Genomic DNA, 27,793 nt, shown 5'->3' with positions numbered 1-27,793 from the left:
CCCTCACACCCTCATGCACGCTGGAGTGCCTCTGTTCTTTAGAGCGAGGTGGAGACGGACAGGAACCTGATAATATTTGAATTTTGCATAAAGGAGCAGGCTAACGCTGCTCTCTGGTCCAAATATCACTTCCTGTAACCGTTGGATGGCGCCAAGACTCGGATCCAGGTTGTAGATGTCTCCAGGTGGGACCCTCATCAAATCTGTGAGCCTGGAAAAGGTTTTTACACAAGGAGTCGCGAATCATTCTGTTTCATATTCGTCATAATAGTCTACAGTTCATAATAATACATTGTAAAGAGTTACGACTCGTGAAGCAAAGAAAATGAAGGATGTTTGAATGCAGCAGTATCCAGACAACACTGTCCTTAGTAGCTGACGGGGCTAAAGAGTGAGAGAAAAAAAAAAAAAAAGGAAGTTCAGCTTGTGGAAATCAAACTTCCTTTAAATGCCGAATTGATACTCAAGAGTGAATTTATTATGATAACTATTCTTGGTGCGCTGCTACATAAATATCTGCTGGTGTGGAATTATTTAATCATCGTAGTCAATAAAGACAGCAAATGTAAAATGTTCAAATAAACATTTGAGTTTCTCAGTGTTCTATGAGCTTAAGGGGTTTTGCAGCCAAAATCAAATGATTTATTTACAGTCTTAACAACTTCTGGATTCATGCATTAATTATATGTTCACTAAAAATAGTAATAATTGTTATTGTTCACTATTATTACGTCATGGCGTCATCAGAGCGCCGCTTGAATTTTCCAGTGGACCAATGGGGAAGCTCCAAAGTGAAGGCGGTACCAAACCCGGAAGTGGCCCAAAGGAAAACACCAGCGGGCAGCCTGACACGTTGGTACTTTGGGTGCTTGAATCTGCCAAACGGGCGGATTTCAGCACGCGTCCCACATCTAACAGCCCAGAGAAGCTTTCCTCGAATATAAAACAACACGTCCTGGGTCGTGTCACCCTAAATGGAGCGAGATCCTGGTGTGGAGGTGGCCGCGGAGAGGTACGGCAGCGCGGAGTCCTGGAAGTACTTCACCAAGGATGGAGTGATGGAGAGGAGAAGAGATGGAGGTGAAGGGGAATCACGAGGAAACGGCATTTGGGTTTTTTTTAAAGTAAGGATGCACACTCACCCCGGGCAGCTTGACCCCCCCCCCCCCCCCCCCCGTCCCCGCCTAACAGCTGAATACTTTAATTCCAGAGTGTTTTCCTGCCTCAAGGCTATCCAGAGAGTGTCAGTGAGGACTACCTGCAGTACCAGTTCTGGGATACGGTTCAGGTACAGTGGAGGAAGCACCGTTAAGATCTCAGCACCAGGCTGAAGCTCTGCTCTCTCTCCCCCCTGCCAGGCTTTTTCCAGCTCACTGTCAGGGACGCTGGCCACTCAGGCCTCTCTGAAAGGCGTTGGCGTTGGAAACCAGGAGGCGACCGTCGCTGCAGCCACGATCACCTGGTTATTAAGAGGTGACCCCATAGAAAGTTGCTGAAAGAAGGTTGCGAACAAGGTGAGTGACTTGACACCAGGATAAACCAATGTCCCCCCCCCCCCCCCCCCCCCGCAGATGGAACCAGCATGTTGGGAAGGATCGTCTTCGCCTGGCTGAAAGGGTAAGATCCTTCATCTGACCACCGCAAGCCTGCGCCTGATAACAGCTGCCTGTGTCTCTGCTTCAGGAACAAACTGGACTCCGAGGCTAAGAAATGGAGGTAAACACCAACAAAACAAAGGTTAAAGCCTCGACACTCATTCACATAAAAAAAAAAAAAAAAAAAAGCTTTCGGGGTCACCGGTCCTTTTTGAAAATGTCTTCCAGGCTTTTTGCAGATGTTCTCAATGACATCGCCATGTTCATGGAGATTCTGGCGCCGTTCTTTCCTGCTTGTTTCACCTTGATTGTGTGCACTTCAGGAATATTCAAGGTAAAAGGTTATGTATCTATATCCATATATGTGTGTGTGTGTGTGTGTGAGAGTGTGAGTGTGTGTGTGTGTGTGTGTGTGTGAGTGTGAGTGTGAGTGTGAGTGTATCTTCATTGCTGGATTAATCGGAAGTGTGTCCACAGTTGTCATAAAAAGTTTTGGATATGTGGAGTTTATAAATGACAAGATGTCTACAACGTAGGACTGTGTCAGCCACTTCTCACAAATTAAGATTTAATTAGACAATTTTAGAATTTAAAAAAAAAATCCCTCCGACTCTCATTCCACCAGCAACATGCCAGTCCTGACAATCATGATAGCCCCGCCTCCTGACTTAAGCCGTTCCGGACCAGCGTTTTGTGGCCACTGGTCTGGAACCAGTTTTCCAGGCTGGGAGTTCTGTGGTTGCTGACATTTAAGAATCATCCAGGTTTCCAAGGTCTTCAAGCCAACGTGGTTCTGTAAACTTGTGTTCTCCAGTCCGTGGTGGGAGTGGCCGGGGGGGCGACCAGGGCCGCTCTGACTGTTCATCAGGCTCGCCGGGACAACATGGCCGACATCTCCGCCAAAGATGGCAGTCAGGTACTCTGGAGTCTGACCACAGTTGTCTGAGTTGCTTCTCTGTACGAAACCTCCAACACTGTCCAAATATGGTGGATCGTGTCTCGGAGGGGAGAAGGTTGACCCTTGACCTTATTTCCTGCAGGAGACTTTGGTGAATCTGGCGGGACTGCTGGTCAGTTTGATCCTCATCCCTCTGGTCACTGATAATCCCGTGTAAGTGCAGTGAATGGAATTGTGGCTCATCTGATGTAAATAAATGCTCCGAAGTATTCCTGAATTTAAAATTAAAATTTAAACATTTGAAATATTCCTGAATTTAAAAACATTTAAAATGTCCGATGTGATTTCTGTTTCCGCCCCTCAGACTGACTCTCAGCCTCTTCTTCCTCTTCACTCTCCTTCACCTCCTCGCCAACTACAAGGCTGTTCGATCAGTTGTCATGGAAACCTTCAACGAAGCGCGGCTCTCCATCGCGCTGCAGCAGTACCTGAGCGATAAACGCATCCCGAGTCCGTCGGAGGCCAATCAGAAAGAGCCAGTTTTCCTGGGTGAGAGTTTACTGGGTTTCTCTGGACGACTCAGCTTCTCAACACCGCTGCTGTCAACAGGATTACGATGTTCAGCACGCCAATCTTAATCTGAGAGGAGTGACTCTTCCGTTTGTTCCAGAGTTTCGGAAAACTTTGCCCATCAGACTTGGTGTGAGGCTACAGGAGGTTGCAAAAAGGTACATTCTTAAGTTTTTGACTGAAAGGTTTGACTTCTACGACTCATCTTCTCACTCCCGATGTCAGGATGTCTGCCGGGGGCTGGATTATACCAAACTTGGTGCCTCCAGGCGCAGGTTTTATCAGCATCACAATTTATTGGTGTCTTTGTTTCCTCTTGTGGTTTCACAGAATGGTCGCCACATGTTATTACATTTTTGATGATCTCTATAATTTGTGTTATCTTGCAGCCCGGATGAACTCAGTTTGGCTTTGAGGGGTAACAAGATGCCCTACCTTTTAGGGGTGAGCAACGGTAGGTCAGCCTGTTCAAATCTTCCACAGCGCAGATATTCTGTAAAATACTTTGAAATGGATTTTTTTTTCCCTTAAATTTTAATTTGTATGTGGTGCCATTTTCTTCAGGCTGCATATGTGTTTGTTTGGGAGTGCGAGCGTCAGCACAAGATGAAATCAGAGCGATGTGCCAGGCAGTGTGGCTGCGCGCGACCTTGAGCGCCTCAGGTGCTGTAGAACCTCACTGGGGAGCAATCCTCCAGAGTTACAATTTGATGGACACAATTTTTAATCCGTTCCTCAAAGGTGAGTGCGCACACACTCCCTCTGATGTAATCCACAAATCATCGGCTTGATTTGAAGTGGGTTTTTTGTTTGTTTGTTTGTTTTTAACCAATGGAAAACAACTTTCTGATGGTTTCACCGACAGGCGTGGAGGCCGCTGGGTGGGATATCAAACGAACGCTGCTGGACTGGGACGAGTGGAGGGTGGAGTGGAAAACAAAAAGCAACTGATTTATACCACAATGTTTGTTATATTTTCAGTGCTGAATCATTCAATCTGTGTTAAAATCTCTTTTGATATGATAAAGCAAAAAAAAAAAGTCTGATCTTTTGAGTCTGATCAAGAATATTTTACCTCAATGTTCCAAAATGTACTTTTTTACTTAAATGTATAAAACTTGATTTCATTTAATAAAACCTGAGGATAATTTACCTTTTTTTCTGTTGTATTGGTTATTTTTCATTTCGTCTTTCCCCAGCTGTCACCGGAGAAGCAGGCTTCCCTTCGAGGTTTATACCCACAAGGGGGCGATATTGCTTCTCACAAATTTAATGCACCACGAAGAAGAAAAACAACATCAGGCACCGAGTGATGGAGCGGAAGTAAATTTTCAGTGACAATAAGTGACGATGTTAGTCGCAAAAACGTATGGCTGAAACGGTTCACAGCCATAATAAATTACCGACCGTAACGGTTTATGATATTTGTTTGTTTCTTTTAACCGTAGTTTTATCGACGGTAACACAAGAGCTTTCCAATACACAATGACGCCATTATTTTGAAAATTCCGCTCTAATATACATACGCGGTATCGTTGCTAACTTTGGTGCCAGCAAGTTGTGTGGTTGGAATTTTGTGCTAAATGGGACGATATAAATGCGCGTATAACTGTGAAAACACCAACGATTCGGATGTGAAGTATTTTAAGTGAGTATAGCGGTTAAGTATGAATTTATCACGCTGAAATGAGGAAATGGCAAGCTGCGAAGTAGGTTAGCATTAGCTAACAAACTACGAAGAGGAGTATCAACATCAATCACCCTTGCCAGTTTGGTTAGTTTTTCGAGTGGATATTAACAAATAAGATAAAACAAAAACAGTATAGCCAACTTAATGTATCCTTTATAAGTATTGTGTTTATTTGAAGCATCTGCAAATATGTTTAATCCCTTATTAACATAAATTGAGCCTGATGGATCGCTACAACAACACTAACATTGATATGAATGGAGCAGTAATTATCTTCTCTTACTGAATCGTAAACTTATCTGTGTGAAATAAAGATGTGAGGACTACAAGATCGATCTCAAACATGATTCTCAGTGCATTGTAGCATCTTTTTCTGTAACAATTAACCAGCTGGGACTAAAAGTGTGTGTGTGTGTGTGTGTGTGTGTGTGTGTGTGTGTGTGTGTGTGTGTAAGTGCGTGCAGTTTTAGTGATGGACTCAATTGCAGTAAATTTGATTTCATCATAATGTACAGCAGTAAAAACCCTAACATGAGACATTCTTGAAGTAAATGTCTTTTGAAAGTTTCTTTATGAGCAGTACATTAATTAAAAATGCACTGTCAATGTCACATCAGGGACATGACTTGGATGTTTGTTGCTTCAGGTTCCCGCTGTACAACCAGCGGAAACTGAAGAAATGGCTGGTCAGCATGAAGTGGAAGGACTGGACTCCCTCTCGCTTCTCTGTGCTCTGTAGCCGACATTTCGAGGAGAAGTGCATCGACCGAACTGGTAAAACTGTCCAACTTCGAGAGGATGCAGTTCCCACCATATTTGTGCTCCCAGTCAAAGCGCAGAAAAAGACGGTTTGTGTGCAGTTACTGAGATATTACAGAAAACCTTTACTTTTGGAAAAAAACTGTTTGTACATGGGAAATCTGTGTGTGTGTCACTGTCTTCCTGATTTAGGTTTCCATCAGCCCAAGAAGGAAAAGACAGAAGGTGAGAAGACACAGACGTGTAGATATGAAGACACATGACATCTTGACCCTAACAATAATCCTGGCCAGTGTCGGTTATTTTTTTTAAACATATCAGTATATCAGGTCTGATATTTTTAACAGTTAATGAGAATATGTCGGGACATTTTTCATATTTTTGATATAAGATATTCCATAGATGGGAGCTTTGAAGGGACATTGAATCAATCTTCATATCGGTCATCAGTATCAGCCAAAATGTTCATAACAGTGCGTCCCAATTTAGATGATTAAATAATTCTGTGTCTGACTCCTATTTTTTGTCATTTTTTTGTATTTTTTTATTGTATTAGTTCATTTTCTCGAAATAATTTTTTTTAAAAAAAGGCTCAGTTTGAGTTCGATGAGATTGGGATTAAAAAAATTACGTGCAGTAGCAGAATTCCTCCCTTTGTTCAAGTTTCTCGGTACTGTGCTCGATCACTCACCATCTCTTTCTCCGTTTCCCGAACAGAGAACCGATGTTAAGTCCTCAAAGACGAGTTCAGCTCCAACAACCAAACCTGCCACAACAAAACACAACGAACCGAACGCACAGTCCAACCAGACGGAGGAGGACGAGCTGGCTGGGTGAGACACACACACACACACACACACACACACACACACACACACACACACACACCCCATCTCGGCTTTCCATTGCATTTATTCTTCGCTCTATCGCCTCTTGCCCTCTTGTTAGTTTAGGTTAGAAGGAGCTGCTCTCTCGGGGGGCTCCAGGACTGTAACCCCAGACGCAGCTACTGGAGCAAACCCCACCTGTGCTCTGATGTTGTCTGACAGTCTTTTGTTCTTATCCAGTGTTTCTGCACGATGCAGAAAATAATGTCCAGCAGAACGTTCAAGTTTGAAGCTCTTTATATGTTTTCCCAAAAACATTTGTCAGATCGTTTTTGTTTTTTTTGTTTTTTTGAATTTTTTTGGATTCCCTCCAAAAACCTTGCTGGGAAAAGGGAAGTATACCAGTAAAAAAAGGTGACAGTCTCCACTTTGCCACAAAAGAAAACAGGAGGGAGCTTGTGGTGCCGTGTGCAATTAAACAGTTGGACCAAACAGATGCTGGTGAACTAGAGCGTCGCGTTGCCGGTTGAAACAAAGTCAGCTGAGTTTCTCCAGCTGCACGACAGCGAGGTCCACAAAGGTACAGCAAATAAAGTATTCATAGAAAATAGAGGAGGAAATAAGATGCGGTTCAGAGAGGTATTTGCTTGTTTCCAGTTTGGTACGAACGTCTGATACTGATTTTGAGTCCCTCGGTCACACAACACAGAGGCTTCTGACAAAAAGGAAGTACTGAATTTTGCTGTAAATGATAAGAAAAACAATGAATTTTGCACTAGAACGTTCATATAATATATGGGGAGGGTGTAATGCAATAAGGTGACTCATCTTTCTCAGCCCCGCAGAGCCCTGATCTCCTCAGAAGAGCTTGATTTATTGCTTTAGAGCACCGGAGTTCATATTTTTTTTCTGATTTTTATTTTTTTTTAATCTATCAAAGAGTTGAAGACCCACAGAAGAAGCCTGATAAATGGAGGATTATAACAGATGAAGGGCTCTTGAAGATCCAGTCATTCCCACATTTCTTCCATGGAGATTACTGCGTCCCTCAGGTCAGCATATCAGAGACTACCGATCCACATGATCGGATTTTGGTTTTTTTTGTTTTTTTAAAAAGAAGAAAGAAATCAAATTCCACATCAGCACGCCAGACTGAGACACAGTCGGCGTTTCAATAATTTATTAGATCAGAGGTTATTACGCGATCAAAGCGTGTCATTAAGCTGCTATTTTCACCTCCTGACTACCAGCTGTGAACAGTATCTGAACTTTAATTCCTCACCAGCAGGATATCCAGTGGGCGCCGGATGATAATGCTGCTGTAAGTAGAAGCAACCACAAACTGCCGTCATTTACCTTTTGTAGCTTTATTTCTATTTTTTGTGGCATTTCAATCAAACGTTGTGTGATTTTCACAGACTGACGGGAAAGACCCCGGAAGCGTGATAGAGGTGGGTCTCTCATAACATGGTAACTATTCAGCAAAGCTCAAGGAGACGGAAACAGTCACGGCTGTGCTGTGGCGGTAGGTGACGGAGGCGTGGCAGTGGATCGGCCTGGACATCAGGGGGCCCCTCCCGCTAACACGGAGCGGACACAAGTACATCCTGACTCTGACGGACTACTACTCCAAGTGGGTGGAAGCTGTACCGATGCAGTTGTGTCTCCCGTCGTGCGTGGCTAAGCACGTCACGGAGATCATCAACCACTTCGGCTTCCCGCTGGGAATCCTCTCCAGGCTGCCTCACGACATCGTCCACAAGGTGACTCCATCGCTGAATATTAGAATCACCTGACCCCTCCTTCATCGTCTCAGCTGGTTTGGTAACATGGTGCTCAGGTGTTACGGTGCAGTAGCAGCAGGCAAGCATGTTGACTTGAAAGTGCTCATTATAGTCGCTGTCGTGTGTCTGGCACGCTGTTTGCTCACTGTGTGACTGAATCCCCACACTAGATCAACAAAGAGCTGAGAGACCAGCTGACTGTCGCCGCCACCCTGCTGGTCCATCACCAGCAGACCGGTACGGCTGATCTGACCACACAGCAGCTGATTGACAGGTGTGTGTATGGGATTATTGATTATTTTTTAAAATCAAATTAAAATAATGTCACTTTCCATAAATGCTTTTAATCCTCAAAGTAGAAATGTGTGATAGTATTCAGTTCCGAGGGGGATTGAAACGGCCGTTCTCCGATCCTCCCTGGAGTCAGTCAAGAAGATTGATACCCTTCTCTCCCCTGTGCTGCGACGCTAGTTAGCTTAGCTCAATGACTGGAGGCGGATGGGAGGGTCTGCGGGACAAACCAAGACCCTGATCCAGATCTATCTGAACCAGAACACACAAAGGAAAATCTAGGAGAACTGAGCTGGCAAGACCTAGCGATGCTGACCTTCTCGTCCACTACCAATCATTATGCTAAACTAACTAGCGGTCCGCTAGTCTCTGTAGGTCTCAGCTCCCTCGTGCAGCATAGAAGCAGGAGGGGTCTCTTTCTTCTTGTGCGGGCCTGAGGACGATGGAAAATAAGATTATTTCTAAAAAGTTGTTGCGTAGACACAGCGGTGATGGAAATGATCTCATCACGCCTGCGTGTCAATCCTCTTATCGCTTCTGCTCTCCTACAGGATGGTGAACAATCTGATCGAGGAGCACCCAGCAGACTGGGACGTCTACTTGCCTGCCAAAGTTTTTGCTTTGTGCTTCAAAGAGCACGAGAAGACAAAAGAGAGGCCGTTTTCGGTGCTCTGCTGTAAGGGAGCGGAGCCTGTCCGGTCTCCCAGGGAGCTGGACGTAAGTGTCTGGAGCGAACGTTTCAGGTCTCATCAGCCTTTGTCTCATATTTAGATGTTCTCGCCTCTCTGTCCCACAGGTCGCCTACCCCAAGATCCGAGAGAGCGCTTTTGTGGTTAGATATGATCCAGTTTGGTAAGTTGAGTCCATTTTTGTGCAGATCCTCTCCGTACATATTTTTCTGGGCTTGTGGAATTTGTGGAAAACATTCAGGAAGAAATTGTGTTGTTTTTCAGATGACTGGAAATGGAAACCAAATCCCATTCCAATTGTTTTTTTTTTTTGTCCTGAAGTGATCTAGCCTCATTCTGGATTATCGTTTTTTTCTGGATGCTAAACATTTCAACAGTGATTGTTCTCTGGATATTTATGCAGATGAACATGTACATTTCCACCCATTCGCTCCAGTGCTTTTACCTTTTTTGCATCCATATAAGGCCATTTTCAGTCACAGTCCTTTTTTTGGGGGGGGGGGGGTGATATTTTATATTTTAAAAAGTAGTTTGGACCTTTTTGAAAATACAATTTAAAAATATTGCAGGGGGACAGGCTAGCATGCTAGAAGAGCACCCACGCTAACTGAAATAAAACCCTCTTACAGTCCCATTCATGACCAAAAGTTTAGAAAGAGGATGTTGTTTGGCTTTGAACCACGTTTCTGATGAGATGGCGAACGTGAAGCTGCTGTGCCTGGTTGTTGTTGTTGTTGTTGTTGTTGTTGTTGTTGTTGTTGTTCATACTGTGTAAAATATGTCAATAAACTTGCTTCACAAAAAGAAACGAGTCTTCAGACACCCTCTTCGTTGGTGTAGATTCAGCTGTCCCCCTCACTGTGATGGCAGCTGCTGACAGGACGAAATGAGGTAATGTATAATATATATATGATACAAACACAAATATACGAACAAAGTAATGAAGCGCAGTAAAATAAGAGGACTGAAACTTGATGACAAACCCCAAAACCGAATGTATTTGTGTGTGCAATCGTCAGCGTATCATAGCAATGCTGTCATCCTCCCAGGTTCTTGTTGCCATGGCGTCCAAGGTTGCCAGGATATCATGAACAAACACCATTTAGTCACCTGGTAAACGCTGAGAAAGATGAAGCATCTGGATTGGATGATGCGACACCTATAAATGCGAAAGATCTCAGCTGGTGACGTGATTATCTGAACAACCGTTCATCCGATTAATCTCAAACTTGGCGTTTGCACTGCCCCGGTTCCTCGAGGGCATTTGGTGCTGAGGCTCTGTGGGCGAAGAGCTGAGGGTCTGAGATGTCAGCCTGAGATAAGAGTCTGATGACAGACAAGATTCTGGATGGCTTTGATGCCACCTGTATGTATGTGGTGTTCAAAGATGAGAGTTTGGTCCCTGCACCGATTTAAAATTAAAGCCGGAGATAAGTTTGGGAAGTTTTGTGACATCACACACCCCACGACCCCTCAAATTCCAATACATTTGGAATAATCGGCTAGTTTGCGATTTCTCATCACATTTCCTTGTGTGTTGAATTCTGACCTCAACACAGATTTCAGATCATTAAAGGCAGTGTAACTGTCTAAATGTGTTTTTATTGGGTAGGAATACTGTCCTCACACTGACATCATTTAACCCCCACCCCCTTGTTTTTCCTCCTTTAACAACTACAAATTAGAAAGAAATACCAAGTTTTACGTGTGATGAGGAGGACTCATATACCCAGTGACACGTGAAATAAAAAAAAAAAAGCCAAAAAAGGAAATGAAAAATAGAATTTAACAGAAGTTTAATCACCCAACTGCTCACTCCAACCTGGTTGTGCGCTACACAAGGAGTTTATAAGGCACCCAGAATACTACAGTTGAAGAAAAAGAATACCCCATCTGTAAAGGAGTTGTTTTGTTTCCCGTGCCTCCATTCATGATGCACCACGTTCAGTGAATGAACATCGTCAATGACGATTGACAGTTCACAGTCACTATGAATGGAACCCATGAACAGGAGTCCTCACTTGCTGCCATCTGCCGGTACATGCTGGTATTGCTTGTGTGTCTGCCGTTGGGGTCTCAGTTGTCGCTGTGCAGTGGAGGCGTTTTTTTTTTCCCTGTGTGCTATCAACCGCAAGAAATGGTGAGTGAGGAAAACAGACACCGCTTTCTGCGGTACTGTCTCGTTAAAATGTCAAACCGTACTACTTAGTTAGCCGGAGAGCCTTTGTCTTTTTGTTCTATTATACGCTGTCAGTAGAGGAACTAAGCTTGTCAATGAAAAAAAAACGACCATCCAGAAGCTGGTGCCTTTGTTTAGCTAACCGATGCTAACCCGGATAGCTTACCTACCTTCACTGACACACTGGCTGTCCTCTTAAAGCTCACACCGATGCTAAGATTAGGCTGTAAGGGTCAAGATAGGAAAGCGTAGAAATTCTTATTGGGTTGGAATGAATGTCAGCTAAGCCAATAAACTTTAGCGCTGATTTAATAGGCAGCAGAAAGAAAAGGAAACAAACTAGCCTAAGTTAGCTCGGCTAACGTCATTGTCTGTGGTACAACTTAGTGAAACTTGTTTTTTTTCGTGATTTAAAGCTGACTAATTGGCGTTAAATCGGCTTCAGTGAAACGTGTGTGGGTTTCGGTTGCTTAGTGGCCTTCAGTTTCCATCTCAAGTTGAACGAGTAATCTCTGGCTAACAGTTGATTAGACCCTGAAGTTACGGTTATCTTTGGCTAACGTCGCCCTAGCTAAGCTAGCTGTCACGACGCCAGCACTGTTGATCTTTTAAATGCCTTGGTGCGCAAGTTGGTGTACTATATGAGGGTAGGGTTCTTTTTTATTTTATTTTTAATCAACCCTCCCCGTTAACCACTGAGGGTTTCACCACTTGTGTTGTCCACCCGGTGTTCGTGAGAAGGGGTTCCGGTGGTTTTAGTACACTGTAACGCTAGCTCGATGCTAATTCACCAGCGTTATCGTTTGAGTTATCGCTGTATGTTCACGTTGACACCTGACCTGAATTAATACATTTATGAATACTCCTTGTTCCTCCCAAGTCACCAGGGAGGACCTGTCATATCCTCGATCTGCATTATCAAGACATATCATGTCAGTAACCTGATCAGGGTCTGACTGGGATCCATTGTGTGGTTGTTGGGCATTAAAGCTTAAATCTGGAGACATTTTCTTGAAGTGAAGGAAAAGTTCGTTAGTTAGTTAGTTAAAAAGTAAAACCCAGTGAAAACTCTGGGAGTCATCCTCGATGCAGTTCTCACGCCACAATGGCAAACATGCCTCCAGCTTTATGTTTGAGTCAATTAAAAGTTCAACAATGAAGTTTTTCTGTCATGGATATTCATGTGAGTCATCCTTTCCTTCCCGTCCTTCCCTCCGTCACTTAATCTCCCTTCAGGATGTGTTTTTAATGATCCGACGTCACAAGACGACCATCTTCACAGATGCCAAAGAGTCTACCACAGTCTATGAACTGAAGCGCATCGTAGAAGGCATCCTGAAGAGGCCACCTGAAGACCAGAGGCTTTACATGGTAAAATATACCCTTAGTTGTTCCATATAATTCTTTGTACATTTACCACAAGAAACCTATAACCTTGGTGTGAGCTGTTAATAAACTACCCAATGGTTCTAAACTATTAGCAATGATGTATGTGCACATGCAGCCGCAGCGTGTTATTATTGTGCTACCTGTTAACGTAGCATGAGGTCAGAGCAGTGCAACACTACTGTCTGAGACGGACAATTCCAGAAGTGGAAGCACTAGAAACTCCAGATTTCTCCACACTGTTACAGTATGTTCTCTAATGCTTATTGAACTAGGCAAGCTATCACTTTGATAGCAGAGGTTTTGTTTGTCCTTTATTGGCAGGACTGTTGGTGGGAGTTTTGTTTTCCGTCGGTGTTGTGATTTTTTAGGTTTTCAAATAACTGCACTCAGTTTTACCATCCCACCAAACTGAATCAACATCCACCCACAGCGTTTTGAGTTAACCCTCTAACACTCAGTGGAAGTTATGTCTGCCATTGCTGATTTTCTCCAACAATTCTGCTTTTAGTGTGCTGGGGGAATGAATGACAGAAGTACCCTCTGTGTTTGTCGCGATCGGAAGATGGTTTTTTCAAGTTTGGTTTTGTGGCATCAAACACGTCAGCAAGAGCGGTTGCTAAAAAGTGGCGAAATGAGACTGCAAAGGCTTTCGAAGACATGAAACAACGTCATGCCGAAAACAGAAGAAGTGTGACGCTTAGCTTAGCTTTGGTGTAGCTTGTTTCTCAGCACAACCTGAGTTTTGTACTTCAAATATTAGCATTTAGGCGTCAAAAACAATAGAAGAAAAGTAGATGACCTGAAAGAATGTGATGTGTATAAACTTTGTTTTTACCACCTAGTTGGTTTCTGCAACACAACACAAATCTTTCTTTCTTTTGGTGGAGAAAACCCACAGACAAGCTAACTAACTTCTTGTTGGACTACAACAAAATGTCGTGCCTGCAGCACCTTATCATGGTGCAATCTTAAATGATAAATGAAATTATGTGTTGTTTGCCATTGCAGACATCTACAGTGTTGCCCTCCTCTAGTGGAGTGTTGAAGAACTACTTTTAAGCCTTCAATTTTCCTCCGAGCTCTGACAGGACGGCTCAACCTGCTGGCTTGGGGACACCCAGTTTTATTGTTATTCTGATAAAGTCTCCTCCCGATTCTCCCTCAACATATTAAACATCGCCTGATGAGTCTATTGTGAAAAATGAACATTTCTTTCTTTCTTTCTTTCTTTTTTTTGTGTCCCCCTACAGGATGATGTACTGCTTAATGACAGTCAAACTCTTGGAAATTGTGGCTTCACAAATCAAACGGCCCGACCTCAGGCCCCAGCCACAGTGGGATTAGCCTTCCGTCTGAGTGGTAATGAGTTCACTGTTTCCAGGCCATATTTGAGCAGATTTTCTGCGTGGATCTCATCTATTTCATCTTCCTCACGTAACGGAGACGTGTCATCCTCTCTGTCTCTCTCTTAACCGTTGTCACTGTCTGTTTGTGTCCCTCTGTCAGATGATTCATTTGAGCAGCTGAGGATCGAGCCCTTCTCCACCCCCCCAGAGCTCCCTGACGTCATGAAGCCCCAGGACTCTGGCAGCACAGCCAATGAACAGGCTGTACAGTGAGGGAGGGGAGGAGGAGAAGAGAGGGACAAGCAGGGGGTCAGAGGGAGGACGCACTGGGGGGGGGGGGGGTTAAAATTTTTGGGGAAGCGGTGCATCAGTGGTTGAGTTTTATCTTGCGAACGACAGATCTTCTGCTGGACATAAACACCAATTGTTGTGTATGTGAGGGCGGGTGCTTCAAAGTTCATTTGTCCTGAAATCAGCATGCTAGATAATTGATAATTTCACACAAGACCCTTCAGAGAGACCTGACGGACTTGTCACGACACTGTCAGTCATCCATGGGATTGGGAAAGGCTGAATATAAAGAATTGTACCTCTTATTTAATTAATACTAGTCTTTATTTGGAGTAAGGTCAACGCTGCCTTGCTTGTGTTTTTTATTTTGCTGGCTTAAATGTGGGAGTTGATAAAGGTGTGACTTTTTTTTTTTTAGGTTTTTTTTTTTATGTTTGTGTGTTTATTAAACTATTACTAGGATTTAACATGTTTTTTGCTCATAGGCCTGGATTATGTGTGGCAACAGTAGTTCGGATTTTCTGAAAGATACAATCTATTTAAAGAGCGACACGAATCTGAAAGAAAAATAGATTCACGCGTTGGCCGAAGATCTGGCTTTAAGATGATCGTATCCCGGTACTTCCCTTTTTCAGTAGTTGTAGTTTTGCATACAGAAGCACTCGGTGTAACATGTAACGCTGGCGTGGGGCTGAAGTGACTGACAGGTGGAGCAGCAGATGACTTCGCAGCAGATGACTTCGCAGCGGCGACGCTGGTCCAGTACAGCGAAAATCCTTCTCACGATTATTTTGGTGAATATTGAAGTCACAATTATTTCCTCTTGACTTCAGAACATGACACTTGCCTTCTGTTCTTTTGGTTTTCGTAATCATTGGAAGCCAAAAGTTTTTTTGTTTGTTTTTTTTTTTCCTGAATACAATTGGATTATATAATATATACTAATTGTTGATCGTTTTGGATCACAAGGACTTCCCTCTCCTGTGTTTGATTGTAGCACATGACATCTAGGAGCAGGCCAAAGCCTTAACAGTTGTCATGGCGTTACGGAGCTCCACGTTGCACCTCCATCACACACGAAGCACCATTTTATTTGTGCTGCTGCTTGTGTTGTATAAAGCACCATAAATACAGATGGTTTACCAGAAATTAATCCAGAACTATATCTCATATCTCAGCACATCAAGGCTTGAAAATAAACTGCAGTGTTCAACTAAAAGTTACAAAAAAAAAAAAAAATCTATCAATTTTTATCATCTGACCTGTTAAATGAAAATTGTTGACTTTGAGGCTAAAAATGCATTTTCAAATTGAGGCTGTTAAGCGGCGGGACATGTTCAAAGTTGTAACCGATTTAAGATTAAAATAACTGTTTTTCACCTCTGTGCTCTGTGCTGTTTGACAGCTGCGGTCTTGTGCGTCTGCTCGTTCCCCACAGTTTTAATCAGAACCCTCTCACCTCCACCAGGATGTAAACCAGTACAGCAGAAACAGCCATCAGGCTGTAAGGATGAGCAGCAGACAGCGACGTCTGAGAGATGGTTTCAACATGAGTACCAAATCATACGTTTTTAGAATGATACGAGATTTATGCAGCGGCGATTGGCATTTTTGCGACTAACCTTTAGACTGGAAGCATCGCTAGGCTGATCTAGTATAAAGGCAAATACGTGGATGCTTAATCTGGACATTTAAATGAGAAAATGTTCATATATAATTGCACTATTGTTTACAATACTGCAATACACATGCGTGTGTGTACACATACATGCATGTGTGTATTGCAGTATTGTAAAGGATAATGCAGTGTGACCTTTTCTGTCAACAGAAACGTAGTAAAGGGCTGAATTGAGGCGTTCCAATGCAACGGTGCGGTTTAACAGTTCTATGTCGACGACAGGTAACTTTATTGATAAGAGGTTTAACACTCGCTGTTCTTGAACATGTCACAGTCAGGGTTTTCCGACAGTCCTGAAGGCACCATCTACTAGCCGGTCCGCTAAATTAGCCCCGTAGCTAGCAGCGGTGTCATGTAGCTTCCAAGGAGCCTCGTCAGCCGCGGCGGAGAAGTTAACGGTTGTCGCTACAAATGGACGTGAATGAGTGCGTCTTGTCGGCGGGCCGGGTCGTGCTGGACATGGTGGAGCGGGAATGGCAGCCTCTGTCTCCGGGCGAGCTGGAGCAGAGGCTGGACCAGGCGGTGGAGGAGATTTTGGAGGTCGATCTGTTAGCCAAACTTAAAAGTCAGCCTCCCGCTGCGACTGTATACGTGCACCTCCCGCGGGACCAGGCTGAATCGCAGCAGCCACAAGTTCAACACACGCCTGCATCCGGTTCCCCTCCGGAGGGAGACCCCGCGGAGAGCCGAGAGCAGCCGGAGACCACCGACGATGCTGCAGTCATGGTGAGCAACCTCTCAGTCCATTATCGGGCTTCTCACGACACGGTAATCAATGGCCTTGTAGTGGGAATGAACCGGGCGGACCGGGGTCTTTTCCTCTCGTGTATCCTGGTCTGATATCAAACCTAATATTCCTGCAACTTCATGTGTAGGTGCTTTCAAGTGATGAGTGTCTTTATTCTAAGAAGTGATGAAAGGCTGCATTTACTGATTCTACCCTGCACGTCTTTATCTTCCGATTATGTTCTGGTTTCATGTCCTCAGTTGCCTCTTCTGACCATTAAATGTTTGGGATTTGATGGTCAACAACAGGACACAAGAAGCTGGTATCAGGAAAGTTTTGGCACTTTAATGCTGAAGTGAAGACACTGATTATCGGGACGGGAATTGGTTGTATTTATTGATTCTACTGATTGATGAGGTTCCCTGTTACTCCAGGCCAGTTGTCAGTGTGGTGATAGGATCTCCGATCTTGATCTTGGTCAGCTTGATGAAAAGCTAAGAGGTCCGTCTCAAAATTAACCTGTAATCCATTCAGGGAGTTGTGTCCCTGATCACATTCACACATTCTCTCTTGGCCCCTGAGTGGCTCCGGTGGCTCCAGAGTCCAGGTGAGGGGCCTCGCTCAAAGACACCTCAGTGGTGCTGAAGCTGCAGTGTTTTTTTTAATCAGTTTTACCTCAAGTACTGTTAAATCTCCTGATTCCGCTGCTGGAAAAATCTTCTCTACGTCTCATCAGCACATCACGGATCTACTTCAAAGCTCCAAATCCAGAGCTCGGATGGCCGGACGGGCCCGCTTGTCTCTGTCCCACACCGTCCTGCTGTCTCTCACCCTGCTGTCTGAGCGCGTCAGCTACCGCTCCGTGTCCCGCCGCTTCCGCCTGGAGAAGGGAAACATCCACAGGATCTTCTTCTCCTTCTGTGAGTGTGTCAACACGCTGGAGGAGAGGCACATCAGGTGGCCCGACGGTAGGTTGATTGAAACGCCGTTTGTTCGATTTCTGCTGAGCAAGTGAAGCGACATCGCTGGACGTAGATTAAAGCGCTACGCCACCCAAAAAAGTGAGTTAGGAGCGTCGGACTCACGGAGACGTTTTTCTCCTCGCGTGACTCCTGGGTGGCTCCAGAATTCAGACAAAACCAAGACACACGTTTCCATTCACAAGCCAAGAACAACATCCCCAGCACCGGCTGAAATAACCTCCGCTCGTTGGTTGCCATGGTCACCATTGCTTCAGTGCCAGTGCTCCTCTGTGCCTTCTCAGCGAGGGCGGAGCTACTGGCATCCATGCATGTGTCATGCATTGAGTCTTGAACTGTTCATTGAACAAAATAGTGTTTTGTTTTTTAATTTTTCGGTATGACATCACTAATACAGTAGATTGATTTAATTATTAGAGGTGATCAGTGCAATGTTGTGATGGATGTCAGATGCTGTAACAGTTGTTTTAATCTGTGCTTTCCAGGCCAAGAGGCTGTTGAAGCCCTTTTCCCTCTTTCCAGCAGTCTGGGAAAGCGGCAAGATCCAGAGGAGGAGGGACCAGGTGTCCCCCAGGTCCTTGGGGTGCTGGGATACACCTGCATCCCCATCCGCCTGCCTATCGGGAAACACGATGTGGAGAGTACAGTGCCTGAGGTGAAGAGGATGAAGAAAGAAGCCCATCCCGACTCCTGGCTCCACCTGGAGCTGGTGTGTGACCTCCGGGGAAGATTCCTACACTGCAGAATCAGTAAGGGATCAGACCAGGACCGGGGCGGCGCTCTGAGGGACAAACTCCAACAGCATCCTGAACTGATGCCGCCCGGTTCCTGCCTCGTGGCTCAAGCTGGCTACCCCCTCACGGCTCGGATTTTAACTCCGTACACGGGGAGTCACGGACCCAGAGAGGAGCTCTTCAACAGGACGCTGGAGGCTCATTTGCACATCCTGGATCAGGCCGTTGCCAACCTGAGAGCCAGATTTCAGAGGCTCAGGTATCTGTACATCGGGAACTACGATCGAGCCAGAGCGGTGGTGCTGACCACCTGCGTGCTGTACAACGTGTTCCTGGACCTGGGAGAGCTGGTTCAAGGAGAGGTTGAGAAAGAGGACGCCATGAGGAAAGAGGAAAAGGGTGAGGAGGATGACGAGGGTGTACGCAGAAGGGACGCCATCGCAGAGCTTTTATTCAAAAACTTGGATTCTGGGAGCTCCTGATGTGATCTTTTATATAAATGTCTTTATGATAAAGTTTTATTTGACCAGAATATCAAACTGTCTGTGTGTCTCCTCATCCACTCACCACTCTTAAATCCCCTCGGTCAGATATTGATGGAGGTGCAGGAGGCGTATCAGCACAGGGAGGAAGGTTCCCTGCACAAGCGGCTCCGCGTGAACTTTGGATTTTCAGTCGTTGCTTAAAATCAGCCGTGTGAGCAGGATAACCTTCAGTAATGAACGTCACTTTGCACAGTAGAGCAGTAAAAGTACAATAGCTGGAAGTACAAAGCGAGTATTACTCTATGAGGGAGCTACGACAGGGACGCTTGACATCAACGCCGCAATGCTGCTTCTGCTTCCACTGTGAGGCCTTTGGTAGTCTCCCTTAGCCACTTATTAGCAACCGCCATTTTTAAAAACCGGACCTTGTTTGTTAAATGCGCTGAATCAGTAAAGCAGAAATGGAGTAAGACTCACAAACCCGAGGAAGTCCTCAACGCAGTACTTACTGACCTGTTTATTACATCGAACGAAGCGTCAAAGCATTGCACCGTACGCTCGTGTGAAACTCTGACCTCACTTCAGACATTAAACAACAACCAAAAAAACTAATTAAAAAAAAGTCATGTGACTCAGAACAAAGGAAGCAGATGTTCAACGAAGCCAACTTGAATCTTTAGTCTACATTTTTAGTTTGGTTCCTGCTCTGTTTACACGCTTGATCCACACAAAAGGTTCAAGGGTGCAATTAATTTTGTGAATGTTTGAGGACTTTTTTTTTTCAACAATTAATACGTCATTCTGCTAATTATTATTATTATTATTATTATTATCATAGGCAAGTTAGTTTTATTTTAATTAAGAAAAGGACATCTGAAACAGTCTGTGTGCATTCGCCCAAAGTCCGGTATGAGTTTATGTCCCTTGCAGTACTTTGGTTACTCTGGCAAATATCTCTGCAGCACCTGCAGAATAATGTCCATGTGTGCTGAGACTGGCCTGACCAGTCCAAAAATGCCACTAGCAGAAGAGTTCGCGACCCCCAGGGGAGTTCAGATCTACTGGGGTCCGTCTTTCTGCGTCTGCGCGGCGTTTTTCTGAGCCAGGCTGGAGATGGCCTGGGCCAGGTTGTTGATGGCCTCGATCTTCCTCTCCTCCAAGGCTTTCTGCTGAGCCCACATGTTCATCTTCCTCTCCTGCAGCTCCATGTACAGCTGGAGGATGTCCTGCGGAGGCCGCGGGGGGCAGGGAGCGGTCGCGCTTGGGGGTGTGGGGAGGATGGGGGTGAACCTCTTGCTGGCTATGGCCTTGCCCACTCTTGTGCCACTGAGCTTGGCCCTGCGCTGGGCTTCGATCTCGTCCCTGCTCTTACCCAGGACCTCATGCATGGACCTGAAAAACTCCCAGTGGACACTGGCTGCCCCCAGCCTCTTGGCCCTCTCGGCGTTCTTTCTGTAGGTGGCCAGCATGTTCCTCCACTTGAGGTCACACTCGTAAGCCTTCACGGTGACGTCAGTCACCTCAGACTCTCTCAGTTTGGCGTTCACCTTCTCTGCCACCATCTCCCAAAGTTTCTTTTTCTTGCACACTGGCTGATCAAAAGCCGGGTCCATCTCCAGGCGGGTGTGAACCAGGTGCCACGTAGCCTGCAGCGTCCATATGAACTCTGGGGAGGAGAAACACATCGTCAGGGTTGACCACCGTGTGACGTCAGTACACAACTTATTTGTTTTTGTTTTTTTTTGCATATGTAATGAGACGCAGCCTGTCTGGTGTGAATACATCGTTGTTAAACGACTCATAGTTGTCGTACATGTGCACACACAAATTAGGACCGCGAAAATCACTTCAGACAGCGCACTCATCAGGCCCTCCTCGGATCCTGCGGTGACACCGTCACGTCTACCGGACTTGATTCTCAGTACCAACCCGCTTTTGCTTTATCGGCGTCCGCACTGGACACCACCGTTTCCTTCCCTTCCACCTCAGTACTTTGTATCACAATCGTCTCGATGACCTCCATGTCGCTAAATCAACACCATTTAATGTGTAGTTGATTTGCTTTTTTTTTTTTTTTCTTCTCTCAATAACAACGAATCTATCGTGGATTTTAACAACGTCTCAGAGGCACCGATGCAGTTTCTCGCGAGGAGTAAAACGGTGGAAAAAGCAACGTTACACAGCAGCTTGGGAAATGTAGTCCTTTCATCCATTAAACGGACGGGCTTTTGAGTGACGTGGACTACAATCCCTAAACGCAGCAGCGCTTGGTTTAACCAAAGCCACGGTTTTACACCGTCAAGGGAAATGTAGTTCTTGAAAAACAAATTCACTTCGGGATTGTCATAGTTCCTGAAGTTTGGACTACAAGTCCCACCGTATATATGTAACCGACCCTCCTCTCCAGACTCTGCTCCCTCCCTCGATCGCCCCTGTTTTGTTGTTTGGCTAAAGATGGCGTTAGCGGCTAACACAGGCGATTGCTTATTTGTTTCACGAAAATTATTCGGACATTGGTATGAAAACATTGAGAAAATAGAGCTTTAGTTCGTCATTCAATGTGCAAAAATGTCTTACATTGGGCAAACACACGTCCATTACGTAGAAAAACGCTTGGCTGGCCTTCACACGATGTAACGTTAGGCCTGTTTTGCAGGGAGCGGACCGGAGCCCTTGGAACTTCATCTCCCAGGAAGGAGTGCGGCGTCAGGTGGTACAAGTCTCCTTTTCATCCTGGTATCTGTAGTTTTTTGGGTTTTTTTGTCCATGCATGTGTTGTTGTGGAACTTTGAAAGCAGATGAGTGAACCCCAACGAGCACATTTTACATTTGAATTTTGAACTGGAAGTGCGGTGACATGCCGTGATGCCCCTCATCTGACGTCTTTCTAAACTGGAGGAGGAAAATTAAGTTTAGTGAACCACCATGGCTGCATCACCTGTGCCAGGTGACTGGAAGCATTCTCGAACTCCTTCTAAGGAGGGACCCCCGTCATCACCCGAGTCCTCTTTGCCCTGGTGTTTGGCTCACCTCTCCAAATCCAGGACCGAACAACAGGGGCTGGGCAGAGAAATGGACAAAAGGTCCAGGGATTCTCAGTGGCGAGCCCTGGTCACTATCAGGACACAGCACATCAAGGGAGACAAGGCTGGCATCACCAGGTTCAGGACCCAGGGTGGGCTCCAACCCCTACTGGATCTGCTCAAACTCCCAGAGTGCACCAGGAAAACCTTGGACCTCGCTCTCAGCATCCTAGCCAACTGCTGCACTGAGCTGGAGACGTGCGTAGAGGTGAGACTGGACAAGATTTCCGAACTTCTTACTGTTAAAGTACTTGTGAAAACTGCTCTCACTCCAAATATCTTCCACCGTAGGTGCGTAAGCTTGATGGAGTAAATATTCTGGGTAAGTGGTGCTTTACACCACATTTATTTGAAACTTTTTTTTTTTTTTATTTCTAAAGAAGAATTTGAAAATTTTTTGTTCATTTAGCACTTTTTTTTTCTTCCCTGCGCTGGGATGTGACAAGTAATCTCAAAAAAATATTTTACTGTCTTAGTGGACATCCTGAAGAGAAATGTGACCCTGGAGACCGTCCAGAACCGAGCCGCCCGGGCTTTAGGCAACTTGGCCATGGACTGTGAGAGCTCAGCGCTCATCCATGCTGCCGGTAAGTTTCTTACCTCTGGGTCCCACGGAGCCCGAGGTCATCCATGAAGGTAACTGCTTTGTATTCTAAGTAAAAGGTGAGCCCCACTTTGGGCAGCCCAAGGGTCTGAGATGACAGTCAGATTGACTGAGATGACAGTCAGATTGACTGAGATGACAGTCAGAGTGACTGAGATGACGGTCAGGATTTTGCCTGGATAGCATTGATGCTCTGTGACATCGATTGGGCGTCGCAGATCAAACAGAAGTGAAAGTCGAACCAAAGTGTGAGCTTGGCGACCAAAGCCAGAAGTCAAAGTAGGAACTCAGACGCTAAAATCAGGGATCGTTGTGGGAACTCAGAGACCGGAACCAGAGATCAAAGTGAGACTAGAGTCAGCGATTAAAGCAAGAACCTCCATTCGCCAAGTCAGAGAGGTTTTGTGACGTCGCACAACCAACGACCACTTAACTGCCATGAAACTTTGAGTGAACGACCAACAGTGGACACAGGGTGAGGACGCTATGATGTCATCAGGGGGTCTTTCACTGTGCACCACCATCAAAGCCTGACCAAGTGGTTTCATCTTTTTGTCGTTTGTGTTCTTCGCTAACGGTTGTTCTCTTTTTGTCCATCTAGGTGGCGTTCCTCTTCTCCTCCTCTGTCTGTCTCTGTCCCCTGCCCCGTCCTCCCCCACTGCTGCTCCCCCCAAAGACCCCTGTCCTAAACTGGAGTGCGCCCAGTCGGCTGCCCGGGCCCTCCTCTACCTCTCAGATACACCCTCTAACCGCCTGTCACTGCTCACCCAAGGGACCTTCTCAGCCCTCGCCCCGTTCATCGCTCCAGAATATCCCCAGGGTTTGAGGCGGGTGGCGCTCAGGACCCTCCATGAGCTGACCCGGGGCTGCAGTGTTGAATGTGCCAGGGAGGTGTCCAGCTCAGGAGTCCTCGCTCAGCTCGGCGTCATGGCGTCGGGGGAGTCTGGTAAACCTTTTGAGGAGCTTGCGTTGAAGGCTCTTGCCAACATGTGCTCTCAGGGCTGCCTGCGCCCTCTAGTGGGGTCACTCGGGGTCATTCAGAAGTTCACGGAGGAGGTGAAGAAGGACCCGCTCAGGTCTGGAGTCTTCCTCAAGGCGCTGTGTTTGTGCTGCAAGGAGGCGGTAAACCGGTTCAAGGTGATGAAGAGTGGCGGATTGGAAGTGTTGATTGGCTTTCTGGCTGCACACCAGCGCCACCCGCTCTCCCGCATCGTCATCCTGGCCTGTGTAGACTTCATTTACGACGAATCGGCCGTGGAGCAGTTGCAAGAACTGGGGCTGGTCCCTTTGCTTGTCGCCCGGCTAGTTGAGCTCACCAGAGGGGAGGAACAGTCAGCGGAGAAGATGGATGTCAGCGTCACTTCCAGCTTGTCTCCCACTGAGCTGCTGTCCTCGTCATGTTTTAGCTCCTACGACTTCCCGCCTCCTGAAGGATACAAGAAGGAGGAGGCAGGGAGGGAGCAGGCTCTCGGCTCGTCCAGCTTTTTAAGCCTCAGGTATGATGAATTAAATTCACAGGTTTCTTTGCTTTTGTCATGAGTGATTATTTATATGTGGCTCTTTATTCTCCCTGCAGGTCCTGGTTGATATCTGAGGGATTCATCGCCTCTGAGGGGGACCTGCTGGATTCCTCGAGTGGTGTTGACAGGGAATGGGCGAGTCTTCAGATCCCGCCAGCGTCATCCCCTCAAACCTCCTCCTCGCATCCCGAGTCACTTTCCTCTTCCTCCACTTCTTTTACCTCCTCTGCATCTAAAAAAGAAGCTCAGCCCTCTCAACTGTCCTCCACGGGCAAAGTCACAGACCCACCACCTTCAAGTCCACAAGCTTCCAGCGCACTCACGTCCCTAAAGCAGCCCAGTTCCTCCATGGTTTCCTCTCCCACCAAAACAACTGAAACTCCAGTCTCTCCATCAAAGTTCTCATCCCCTCACAAAAGGAGGCAGCGGGCTCATTCAGCGGTCAGCTTTACGAAGCTCACCCTTGAAACTCCTCCGTCTGAGCCTCACCCTTATCACCCTTTCCACCCTGAGCCCTGGACGCCAGAGTCTCCCATCCTGCTGCTGCTGTCACGCTTCTCCTACGCCACGGACCCCAGTGCCACCCTGGTCAACTCGGACACCATGTCCAGCCTGCTCTACTACCTCACCCACCACCAGGACCCCAGGAGCAGGTGTTTCCGTCTGCTGTGCCGCCTGAGCTGCAACCCCAACTGTTTGGAGGCGTTCGTCCGAACCGGCTCCGTAGCGCTGATTCGCCACCATCTTTGCCAGAAGGACGGAGGATTAGAGGGGCGGGAGAGGCAGGCGGCCCGCGTGAAAGCCAAAGTTAAACAGCTCGGTAAGGGAAGGAGGTGTTCTGGGGATCTGTCTTCTGCAGCGCTAATCCAGGAAGCTCCGTTGTTGTTCTGATACAACCAGACTTCCTCAGTTCCTTCTTGAATATAAACACGCATTTCTTAAACTTCATGTCAGTTATTGAGTGAAAGTCAGAGATTTATTTTTCTGGAATCATTTCTGTATAATTAAACACTCTCGGGTCATTTCATCATCCGCCTGGAGATGGAAGAAATGGGAATTCTTTATCTTTAATCTTTAGTTGTCAGTGACGTCAAGTGGGTGCAATGGGATCTCTGAGGAGACGCCGGTTACTGAGGCTGATGCATTCACTTCACTCTCCCAACTCACTGACGGCAGCTCGAGTCAGAGAGTTTTGGTGGTGTCAACCCAAACCGCAGCTCCTCAAACAGGCACTGCTATAATTAATAGTAACAATTGATTCTCGTGTTCTGTCCGTGCAGGTCTGACTCTTCTCAATAATCTGCATGTCCAGTGTGAGTCTGGATTCGGGTCTGGGACTCTTGCCCATGTGATGCTGACGGGCTCAGAGTCGGACAAGATGAACTGTGCTCTGTCTCTGCCGTTAATCAGCCGGTGAGTTGAAGGCGTCCAGAACGTCTGTAAACGTCATTATGGCAAAGCTTGTGTTGCCCCGGTTGTGTTTAAAGTCTTTTAACGAATGTTGACATGCGCTTTTAGCAAGTTTTGTCTCTCAGAATCCAGATCTCAACCTCACCGAGCTTCTTTTTCCCCCAACAGCAACAAGCCTCTGTTAAAGAAGCTTCTCCTGGACAGCGGTGGTCTGCTCTTGGCTCTGCAGCCCCTCGGTTGTGATGACGGCGACACAGATGACCTCCCTGCTGACTGTGGACAGTTGCTCTCTAGCTGGATGGATTCCCCTCATCCAGGCCTGACATCTCAGCTCCGCTCGCTGTACTTCTCTCTCCTGATTGGATGCCTGTCGACCCTTTTGGGCGGCACCAAATCAGACCTGGAGAAAAGACATCGGAACCCGTTTAAAGCCCATAAAACGGACAGAGCTTCACCCCCTCCTCTGAAAAAGCCTCGCTTGGCTGACATCTGTCTGTACAATGTCTCAAACTTTGACCTGCTCTTGCTGCTGGACGACGGGACCCAGATCCCAGCCAACATGGAAGCTGTGGCTGGGGTGGAGGGTGCAACCCGGGTCGGCTCTGAATACTTCAGGGCTCTGTTGAGGGGGGGATTTGGGGAAGCTCAGGTAAATACAGAACAAGCCATCCACATCAAAGACGTGAGCACAGGTATGCTGCTGCCGGTTCTGCATTACCTGCACGGCTGCCGCTTAAAAAGTGACACATCCGGGGAGGGGGGTGAGGAAGAGGAGAGAGGACAATGTCAGGTTTTGAACTCATTGGTACTTGAGGGTCTTACTTTTTCCAAAATGGAGAAAGAGGAGTGGTCAACAGAAGACCTGGTTTTCCAGAAAACCGCTATAGGTGAAGGGATGACTGGAGCCTGCAGATTCTTGGTGACTGAGCTGCAGAGAGACCTGGAGGATCTGTGCGTGTCTCTTCTCCTGACCTGCTCTGCTGCCGCTGCCAGCCGAACTGCAGACCCCGATGCTGAGAAAGCTGCAGCGAAACCGGATCAAGAATGTCTGGAGTCCGCAGAGGAGAGCCTGGCAAATCGAACATCTGAGTTAGATTTGGAGGCACCAACAGAAAACCTGCCGGGACAGATGAAGACGCCAAAAAGCTCCCCCCACCCAACAGACACTAAAACCCCCTCCTCTGTTGGGACATTTCAGAAGACTAGCAAGCATCTCAATACAACCGCGGACCAGAAGGCGATCAAAAGTGTCGCACTTGTTCCCAAATGCAGCTGCGCGTCACTCAGTCAAGATGAGTTCAGACCAAAGAACTTGAGAGCTTCTGCAGCTCAGGACTCTGACTCTTCCTCTGTCACCAGTGGAGGAGGAGGAGGAGGAGGAGGGGGGATCCTGGCTGCTCTCCTTCCCCAGGTGTACTGGCTCTCCCAGCGGTACAGCTACCCAGCGCTGGGCCGGGCCTGCCTGTCTCTGCTGCTTGGCTGTCAGGACTGTCCTCGTCCCTTCCTCTCCTCCTCGCCTGCTGCTTCCTGCCTTCGGCGAGTAGCCAGAGAGGCTGACTGCACCGAGGCGCTGAAGCGCGATCTAGTAAATCTGGTCACAGCTGCTTTGAGCTGAGCACGCAGTGAAATACAGAGTGGTTGTGGCTTTAGACGGCACAGATGAGAGTTTACTGAAGCTTCTAGAAACAGTTGCCGTTTTATTAAATGTCCGAATATTTCAGGTGCAGCAAAAACATGCTGTTGTTGATTTATCTTCCTAATTATGGAGCCTTAAATTCTATTTTGTTTATGTAAATTGAATCATGGCTGTCACTGCATGACACACGTGTTCTGATTTACTGTCCCTTGATGACCTTACGTTGACATTGGTATTGAGATTTTTTTCTTTCTTTCTTTCTTTTTAACTTGGAGGGAATGAGTCTGTTACGTAGCCGGAAGCGCTGGAACGATCAGGGTCGGTCTCTGTGCCAGTTGTTTATTTTGTACGTAGAGATGATATGGAACAATGGATAAACAGTGTGTAGATTTCACCTGTCCTGTATCAATTTATCCCACAGAATATAATGTTGGAACATCATGTTTGCTGTCAGTTTCTTGTTGAACGTTGCAGCTAAACCGTCTCTAAGAGGACAGACTGAGGACCAGTCCTGTTATTTCATAGCATGAGAAAGCAAAAGTTCCTGAGCACGTGGCTGGATAAAGAGGATGTGGATTAAACCAGATGACGCGCCGGAGCGGGCCTAAACTAACTAGTCTGGATAGGT

At 46.4% G+C, this 27,793-nt stretch overlaps 6 protein-coding genes across 8 annotated transcripts; 5 read left to right on the top strand and 1 right to left on the bottom strand.

The window, feature by feature from the left end:
* The first annotated feature begins 578 nt into the window (after nt 1-578).
* Nucleotides 579-4,231, top strand: rusf1 (RUS family member 1). Its single transcript, XM_086184529.1, has 13 exons — nt 579-1,124; nt 1,211-1,288; nt 1,359-1,473; nt 1,572-1,617; nt 1,684-1,716; nt 1,824-1,929; nt 2,410-2,511; nt 2,636-2,706; nt 2,858-3,042; nt 3,164-3,221; nt 3,453-3,517; nt 3,628-3,804; nt 3,929-4,231. The coding sequence occupies exons 1-13, from the start codon at nt 975-977 to the stop codon at nt 4,012-4,014; spliced, it is 1,272 nt and encodes a 423-aa protein (XP_086040655.1). The 5' UTR covers nt 579-974; the 3' UTR covers nt 4,015-4,231.
* A 131-nt stretch (nt 4,232-4,362) lies between these two features.
* LOC147244755 (uncharacterized) lies at nt 4,363-9,608 on the top strand. 2 transcript variants are annotated; one of them, XM_086184532.1, is made up of 12 exons: nt 4,363-4,711; nt 5,400-5,601; nt 5,705-5,737; nt 6,230-6,345; nt 7,280-7,391; nt 7,625-7,660; nt 7,758-7,790; nt 7,869-8,102; nt 8,294-8,397; nt 8,966-9,131; nt 9,211-9,266; nt 9,368-9,608. In XM_086184532.1, coding segments are annotated over exons 1-12 (1,158 nt in total). In that variant the 5' UTR covers nt 4,363-4,646; the 3' UTR covers nt 9,369-9,608. The 2 variants fall into 2 exon arrangements, with proteins under 2 accessions (XP_086040658.1, XP_086040659.1); XM_086184533.1 differs by having other exon boundaries at nt 4,365-4,711; nt 7,628-7,660.
* Nucleotides 9,609-11,096: 1,488 nt separating this feature from the next.
* Nucleotides 11,097-15,687, top strand: elob (elongin B). Of its 2 annotated transcripts, none has more exons than XM_086184536.1 (4): nt 11,097-11,243; nt 12,519-12,653; nt 13,922-14,030; nt 14,178-15,687. In XM_086184536.1, exons 1-4 carry the CDS (start codon nt 11,145-11,147, stop codon nt 14,288-14,290), a joined length of 456 nt encoding a protein of 151 aa, XP_086040662.1. In that variant the 5' UTR covers nt 11,097-11,144; the 3' UTR covers nt 14,291-15,687. The 2 variants fall into 2 exon arrangements, with proteins under 2 accessions (XP_086040662.1, XP_086040663.1); XM_086184537.1 differs by lacking the exon at nt 11,097-11,243 and adding an exon at nt 11,735-11,929.
* A 154-nt stretch (nt 15,688-15,841) lies between these two features.
* On the top strand, nt 15,842-18,953 carry LOC147244753 (putative nuclease HARBI1). Its single transcript, XM_086184528.1, has 3 exons — nt 15,842-16,712; nt 17,450-17,681; nt 18,179-18,953. Exons 1-3 carry the CDS (start codon nt 16,398-16,400, stop codon nt 18,907-18,909), a joined length of 1,278 nt encoding a protein of 425 aa, XP_086040654.1. The 5' UTR covers nt 15,842-16,397; the 3' UTR covers nt 18,910-18,953.
* On the bottom strand, nt 18,912-21,068 carry LOC147244752 (uncharacterized). Its single transcript, XM_086184535.1, has 2 exons — nt 20,842-21,068; nt 18,912-20,578 (listed from the first exon to the last, which is right to left on the bottom strand). The coding sequence occupies exons 1-2, from the start codon at nt 20,933-20,935 to the stop codon at nt 19,971-19,973; spliced, it is 702 nt and encodes a 233-aa protein (XP_086040661.1). The 5' UTR covers nt 20,936-21,068; the 3' UTR covers nt 18,912-19,970.
* A 264-nt stretch (nt 21,069-21,332) lies between these two features.
* armc5 (armadillo repeat containing 5) lies at nt 21,333-27,606 on the top strand. The gene is made up of 8 exons (XM_086184524.1): nt 21,333-21,428; nt 21,569-22,203; nt 22,287-22,317; nt 22,472-22,582; nt 23,201-24,095; nt 24,176-24,939; nt 25,400-25,532; nt 25,698-27,606. The coding sequence occupies exons 2-8, from the start codon at nt 21,838-21,840 to the stop codon at nt 27,142-27,144; spliced, it is 3,747 nt and encodes a 1,248-aa protein (XP_086040650.1). The 5' UTR covers nt 21,333-21,428; nt 21,569-21,837; the 3' UTR covers nt 27,145-27,606.
* Nucleotides 27,607-27,793: the final 187 nt, after the last annotated feature.

Source organism: Aulostomus chinensis, chromosome 18 (assembly GCF_037954235.1).
Source record: "Aulostomus chinensis isolate RoL2024-O1b breed Wild chromosome 18, RoL_Achi_v1.0, whole genome shotgun sequence".
Lineage (NCBI taxonomy): Eukaryota > Metazoa > Chordata > Actinopteri > Syngnathiformes > Aulostomidae > Aulostomus > Aulostomus chinensis.
Note: the sequence above shows the minus strand (reverse complement) of the source record. Positions and strands in the feature narration are given on the sequence as shown.